Source organism: Sinocyclocheilus anshuiensis, unplaced genomic scaffold (genome assembly GCF_001515605.1).
Source record: "Sinocyclocheilus anshuiensis isolate Anshui unplaced genomic scaffold, SAMN03320099.WGS_v1.1 scaffold1705, whole genome shotgun sequence".
In the NCBI taxonomy this organism is placed as follows: Eukaryota; Metazoa; Chordata; class Actinopteri; order Cypriniformes; family Cyprinidae; genus Sinocyclocheilus; species Sinocyclocheilus anshuiensis.
In genome coordinates, this window is record NW_015540987.1 from 22,430 (window position 1) to 30,137 (window position 7,708).

Consider the following 7,708-nt stretch of genomic DNA (forward strand, 5'->3'; position numbering starts at 1 on the left):
CATTTGGACAACTTTAAAGATGATTTTCTCAATATTTAGATTTTTTTGCACCCTCAGATTCCAGATTTTCAAATATTGTCCGATCCTAACAAACCATACATCAATGGAAAGATTATTTATTCAGCTTTCAGATGATGTAAAATGGTCATACACCATATATTTCACTATATAATTGTAGCCTTCACATGTATAATGAAACTAGTACACTAGGACACAAGTACTAGTAAATTACAGCAACGTTCAATCACGAAAACACACTCACTTTATTAGTTGTCAGAACATTCCACACACACACACACACACACACACACAGTTACTCACAGTCTGCTGGACTGAGCTGATTTCCCCTGAGAATGAAAGACAGACAGAGTTACGGCGTGTGTGAATGTCGTGTCTCTTAAACACTTTGGTGTGTGTCGTTGTGTGTTTGACAGACCAGCAGCAGATCCTCATAACGAGAGACGTCCTCCAGCGACACACGCGTCCTCTCCTGCTTACCGAGCGCTGAAACACACACACACACACACACACACACACATAAACACACAGACACACACAGACACACACAGACACAGATAGAGAGATGAATGAATGCTTTAACATCAATAGAGGAGTGTGTGTAACTGCGTCCAGCAGGTGGCGTTTGTGTTCGTGATGCTGGATCACGGTTAATGTTGGAAGCGTCTGGTGTTCCGTAACGCTGCACTCACTGGACTCTGGATGCAGGAACGAAGGGTTTCTGTCGAACTCGGTGAAGCCGGCGTATGAGTTCACCGTCCGCATGTGACCCTGCGCTGCCGCCGCCTGCAGAAACACACCGGATTGAGCCAAACCAGAGAATCATCTTCTTTAACATTCAGAAAACTACTCACCGCATCCTGAGCCTTTCTGGAGGGACTCGACTGCTGGCTGCTCACAGCAACCTCTTCAGGGAACGACCTCTGACCTTCAGGATCATCCTTGTGACCTTTGGAGAAAAATTAGTTCAAAGCATTACAGACCAAACCACACTAGACGTTTATTCTGCGTTTACACCGGCACAAGAAATCAGATTTTTTGCTCACATCTGACACAGATCAGAATTTGTCATAAACACAAAAATCTGCACGAGATCCGATTTCTTCACATCCGATCTGGGCCAGTTCCAAATGTGGATTTTAATCCGATACATATCCGATATCTGGACATCTGAGCTACGTCTGAACACACACATCTGATTCCCCACAGAACTTTTTTCAGGTTTGCTTCTAAAGATAGCGTTTTAATGCCGGTGTGCCGTTTCGCTCATATTTTATTGAGATGGTTTTCAACCAATTTCAATAAATACAACAGCTAAAAGCTACATTATATTTCTTAGCAGGTGAGATGATAACTTAAAAGTTTTTGTAATTAAACCAACAGGCTTGAGGGGAATTATATAAATAATTTTAATAGCACGGCTATTCGAAACCCGAGGGTCTACCGTGTGCATAGTAAAGCGCTCACTGCAGACAATCTCTTCATCAGTAATAATAATGTAAACGCAGATATCGGATACCAGTCGTGTCTAGGGGTGTGCGATATTGACAAAAAATAATATCTCAATATTTTCTGGGATTTTATCGATAACGATAATTAGACGATATTTTGCGGAGTGTGTTATTGTGCCACTACCACAGACAGCTGACTCCTAATGTTTTTAATATTCTTCATATTCTGTGTGGTGGTCAGTTCACACTGAGAGAAATTAATCTTTTCCAATAAGTTTAAACTGATTTTTACATTTTATGGGCATTTTTACTTTTATAAAGCCATTTTTTATAAAAGTGTCCATTATCTTTTGAGTCAAATTCTTACATTTAATCAGGGAATTAGAATAATAAGACATTTGGGCTGTTACCAAGCAAATGAAAGCAGTTTCAACAAAATTAATCTTTGCAGTGCAGAGGAAACTCAGAAGCTGCATCTGAAGAGGCGTTTAGATGTGTTTACACACTGTTTAATGAAGGACATGAATGCATTTAACCTGCCATTACAAATGCATAAATAATGTTTTGATATATTAAACATAAAACAGTGAATACTGTTATTTGAAATTATTTAAATAATAAAAAGAAACTTTAAATGTGAAATTAAAGCCACCAGTAGGTGGCAGCAAGTCACTGTTATTAAGTGAGTCACTGTGACTGAACCGAATCATTTGAATGGTTGATTCATTCAGGAACTAAACCCAGTCACGTAGAGACTCAAAACAGTCGCGTTTAAGTGAATGTAAACAGGCGGGCCAAAAAATCAGATATGGCCAAAAGATCGGATCTGTGCATCATGACTTGGATTACAGTCACCCTGTTAAACGTTCCCCTCCGATGACACTGAGCTTTAACCAAACCCTTAACCAGCACCAGCCCGGGTTAGTTTAGTCTACCGGACACACACAGCACTATATTCACTCCCGAGGGACATTTAGTAAAAAGCAACTGGTTGAGATGAAACCACCGCCAGAGGTCAGAGGTCACCCGTCTCACCCTCCCTAACACACACAGGGGCATGCGGACGGGGTGAGGGTCAAGGGTCACGGTTATTCCCAGCGGTGGACCGAAGCCAAACCTCCACTCCTCTGTCTGAGTCTGTTCAGCGCGCGTCTGCAGCAGCCATCTCTCCGGAAGCACGGGGGGCCCCGGGGCCCGAGCTCAGCGGCCAGAGGGAGGGGCGTGTTTCTTTCGGGCGGGTCGTCTTCATCGTCAGCGAAGGCGTGATTGACGTATCCTTCGCGCTCAGGGTCACTCACGACCACCACTGGGGGGCCTCCATCACTTCTCTCATAAACACCCTCCTCTTCCTCCTCATACTCACCCGCGAAGGCCCCGAACTCCTCCGCGGCGTGCGCCGGCTCCGTGTGTGTGCGCGAGTCCGTGAGCTGTGACGGCGTGCTGACGAAGAACGTGGCTGGAGCCGGATCTGACCTCGATCCAGCCTCGGGGCTCCGAGGAAGCGCTGCCCCCTGTCGCTCCTCGGCTCCGCCTCCAGCTCCGCCCCCAAACAGAGACTCTGCTATGCTGGCGGCGGGAGGCAGGAATCCCACGCTGCACCGCACCAGCGCGCTCGACTTCGAGTGCCCCGTCACGTCGGGCCCCAGGTTCTTGGAGACGCTGAGCTCGCGTGTGATCTGGTTGTGCACTTTGCTAGCCTCGGACGCTCGCTGCGCGGTCAGCGCCTTTAGCGTGTCCACCGTGAGCGCCGACAGATCCTGCAGGTGTCCGATTTGAGAATCCAGCGTGTGCAAAGAGCGCTTGATGAAGTTCACCTTGTTTCCGACCTCCTTCAGCTGCACACACATCGTTTCCACCCTAAAAAACAAACAGGTAAACAAACATTTCAGTTCATTTATTTGTATAGCACTTTTCACAATACATACTGTTTCAAAGCAGCTTTACAGACAATAATCACAGCACCAGGGGTTTTAGGTTTCACATTTACATTTATGCATTTGGCAGACACTTTTATCCAGAGAGGTACACATCAGTCCTCACTTTCCCTGGGAATCGAACCTGTGACCTTAGCGTTGCTAGCACCATGATCTACTGTTTGAGCTCAAGGACGGCTAGTTTGGGTTTGGGTTTCACGTTCACATTCACACTACTGGCAGACGCTTTTATCCGAATCATGTACTTGTACTGCATTCAAGGTATACAGTTTTTCAGTTCATGCATTCCCTGGGAATCGAACCCGTGACCTACTGTTAGGGGTTCTGTAATGTTTGATTTCATGTAAACATGCTCATGGATCACGCGATCCCTCAGATGTCAACAAAAATAATTTCAGGAACAGCAAATGTTGTTAAAATGCACCTGCTATCGGTGACTGAACTGAGCAAATCTACTAGCCACAAATGTGTCCAATTGCCTGTAAAAGTCTATTTTTATATAAATATAATGTTTCACTTTGACAATGTGAGGTCACAGTAACAGCAGCACCGCAAAAATGATTTTCTTCCTTAGTATTTTGTTGTTTCCTAGTATAAATATCTAAACTTTCTTGAATCAAGATGCATTTACTTGACAAGTAAAATGATTTAAGATATTAGGTCTTGTTTTCTAAAAAAAAATTATCAATTTTGTTAGTTTCTCCTTAAAACAAGCAAAAATATCTGCCAATGGGGTAAGAAAAATAATCTTGTTTAGCCTTTGAATTAAGATTCTCTAAGATTTTCTTGAATTAAGAAAAAATAATTTTGCTTGATTTTTTCAAACTTTTATATATATATATATTTTTACAGAAAACAAGACATAATATCTTAAGTCATTTTACTTGTACAGTAAATTCATCTTGATTCAAGAATCTTTCGATATTTATACGGAAAAAGACGACAAAAATACTAAGAGAATAATTTTTGCAGTGAGGTCACAGAGAGACACTCATTTCATTGACGCTAAAAGAGAAGAAGAGTCTGACAGTAAATTTTCCACTAAGGAAAACGTGATAGATGTGATCTGTAAATTTTACTCTCAGACTATCGATTTTAATATTTTATTTCAATCATGCATTAAATGCTGCAGTTAATAACTGCTCACTAAAGAGGATTTCTACTGGCATTGTGTTGTGTTGTGGACCCTGATGCATGAGAATGCCGTTCATCATCGTACCTGTCGGACGTGAGTCTGATTCTCTCCTCACTCCCAGAGTGAAACTGATCGTCTTTCTCATGGAAGTACGTCTCCACGCACTGCTCCTCGAAGTCGTGCAGCTTCTTCTGGTCCTCCTCGGTCAGGAAGAGCTCTGAAAAACAGCAGGACAGTCAGAGCGCTGACAGACGCGAGCAGAAGAGGCGGCACGAGCGAGATGTGCATACACACACACACACAGACTCTCTCTCACACACACACACACACACAGACTCTCTCTCACACACACACACACACACAGACTCTCTCTCACACACACACACACACACAGACTCTCTCTCACACACACACACACACACAGACTCTCTCTCACACACACACACACACACAGACTCTCTCTCACACACACACACACACACAGACTCTCTCTCACACACAAACGTGGCTGGAGCCGGATCTGACCTCGATCCAGCCTCGGGGCTCCGAGGAAGCGCTGCCCCCTGTCGCTCCTCGGCTCCGCCTCCAGCTCCGCCCCCAAACAGAGACTCTGCTATGCTGGCGGCGGGAGGCAGGAATCCCACGCTGCACCGCACCAGCGCGCTCGACTTCGAGTGCCCCGTCACGTCGGGCCCCAGGTTCTTGGAGACGCTGAGCTCGCGTGTGATCTGGTTGTGCACTTTGCTAGCCTCGGACGCTCGCTGCGCTGTCAGCGCCTTTAGCGTGTCCACCGTGAGCGCCGACAGATCCTGCAGGTGTCCGATTTGAGAATCCAGCGTGTGCAAAGAGCGCTTGATGAAGTTCACCTTGTTTCCGACCTCCTTCAGCTGCACACACATCGTTTCCACCCTAAAAAACAAACAGGTAAACAAACATTTCAGTTCATTTATTTGTATAGCACTTTTCACAATACATACTGTTTCAAAGCAGCTTTACAGACAATAATCACAGCACCAGGGGTTTTAGGTTTCACATTTACATTTATGCATTTGGCAGACACTTTTATCCAGAGAGGTACACATCAGTCCTCACTTTCCCTGGGAATCGAACCTGTGACCTTAGCGTTGCTAGCACCATGATCTACTGTTTGAGCTCAAGGACGGCTAGTTTGGGTTTGGGTTTCACGTTCACATTCACACTACTGGCAGACGCTTTTATCCGAATCATGTACTTGTACTGCATTCAAGGTATACAGTTTTTCAGTTCATGCATTCCCTGGGAATCGAACCCGTGACCTACTGTTAGGGGTTCTGTAATGTTTGATTTCATGTAAACATGCTCATGGATCACGCGATCCCTCAGATGTCAACAAAAATAATTTCAGGAACAGCAAATGTTGTTAAAATGCACCTGCTATCGGTGACTGAACTGAGCAAATCTACTAGCCACAAATGTGTCCAATTGCCTGTAAAAGTCTATTTTTATATAAATATAATGTTTCACTTTGACAATGTGAGGTCACAGTAACAGCAGCACCGCAAAAATGATTTTCTTCCTTAGTATTTTGTTGTTTCCTAGTATAAATATCTAAACTTTCTTGAATCAAGATGCATTTACTTGACAAGTAAAATGATTTAAGATATTAGGTCTTGTTTTCTAAAAAAAAATTATCAATTTTGTTAGTTTCTCCTTAAAACAAGCAAAAATATCTGCCAATGGGGTAAGAAAAATAATCTTGTTTAGCCTTTGAATTAAGATTCTCTAAGATTTTCTTGAATTAAGAAAAAATAATTTTGCTTGATTTTTTCAAACTTTTATATATATATATATTTTTACAGAAAACAAGACATAATATCTTAAGTCATTTTACTTGTACAGTAAATTCATCTTGATTCAAGAATCTTTCGATATTTATACGGAAAAAGACGACAAAAATACTAAGAGAATAATTTTTGCAGTGAGGTCACAGAGAGACACTCATTTCATTGACGCTAAAAGAGAAGAAGAGTCTGACAGTAAATTTTCCACTAAGGAAAACGTGATAGATGTGATCTGTAAATTTTACTCTCAGACTATCGATTTTAATATTTTATTTCAATCATGCATTAAATGCTGCAGTTAATAACTGCTCACTAAAGAGGATTTCTACTGGCATTGTGTTGTGTTGTGGACCCTGATGCATGAGAATGCCGTTCATCATCGTACCTGTCGGACGTGAGTCTGATTCGCTCCTCACTCCCAGAGTGAAACTGATCGTCTTTCTCATGGAAGTACGTCTCCACGCACTGCTCCTCGAAGTCGTGCAGCTTCTTCTGGTCCTCCTCGGTCAGGAAGAGCTCTGAAAAACAGCAGGACAGTCAGAGCGCTGACAGACGCGAGCAGAAGAGGCGGCACGAGCGAGATGTGCATACACACACACACACAGACTCTCTCTCACACACACACACACACACAGACTCTCTCTCACACACACACACACACACAGACTCTCTCTCACACACACACACACACACAGACTCTCTCTCACACACACACACACACACAGACTCTCTCTCACACACACACACACACACAGACTCTCTCTCACACACACACACACACACAGACTCTCTCTCACACACACAGAGAGACACTCATTTCATTGACGCTAAAAGAGAAGAAGAGTCTGACAGTAAATTTTCCACTAAGGAAAACGTGATAGATGTGATCTGTAAATTTTACTCTCAGACTATCGATTTTAATATTTTATTTCAATCATGCATTAAATGCTGCAGTTAATAACTGCTCACTAAAGAGGATTTCTACTGGCATTGTGTTGTGTTGTGGACCCTGATGCATGAGAATGCCGTTCATCATCGTACCTGTCGGACGTGAGTCTGATTCTCTCCTCACTCCCAGAGTGAAACTGATCGTCTTTCTCATGGAAGTACGTCTCCACGCACTGCTCCTCGAAGTCGTGCAGCTTCTTCTGGTCCTCCTCGGTCAGGAAGAGCTCTGAAAAACAGCAGGACAGTCAGAGCGCTGACAGACGCGAGCAGAAGAGGCGGCACGAGCGAGATGTGCATACACACACACACACAGACTCTCTCTCACACACACACACACATACACACAGACTCTCTCTCACACACACACACACACACACACACACACACACACACTCTCTCACA

The 7,708-nt window shown here is 43.7% G+C and overlaps 1 protein-coding gene across 1 annotated transcript in view; it reads right to left on the reverse strand.

The window, feature by feature from the left end:
* Window positions 1-7,708, reverse strand: part of trpm7 (transient receptor potential cation channel, subfamily M, member 7) — a 54,923-nt gene that overhangs the window by 9,938 nt on the left and 37,277 nt on the right. The window contains exons 25-32 of the mRNA XM_016488374.1: window positions 7,400-7,532; window positions 5,043-5,447; window positions 4,623-4,766; window positions 2,587-3,326; window positions 873-967; window positions 711-804; window positions 437-504; window positions 322-347 (exon numbers count right to left, since the gene is read on the reverse strand). Coding sequence (XP_016343860.1) covers window positions 322-347; window positions 437-504; window positions 711-804; window positions 873-967; window positions 2,587-3,326; window positions 4,623-4,766; window positions 5,043-5,447; window positions 7,400-7,532 — 1,705 coding nt within the window. The remainder of the gene's footprint in view (window positions 1-321; window positions 348-436; window positions 505-710; window positions 805-872; window positions 968-2,586; window positions 3,327-4,622; window positions 4,767-5,042; window positions 5,448-7,399; window positions 7,533-7,708) is intronic.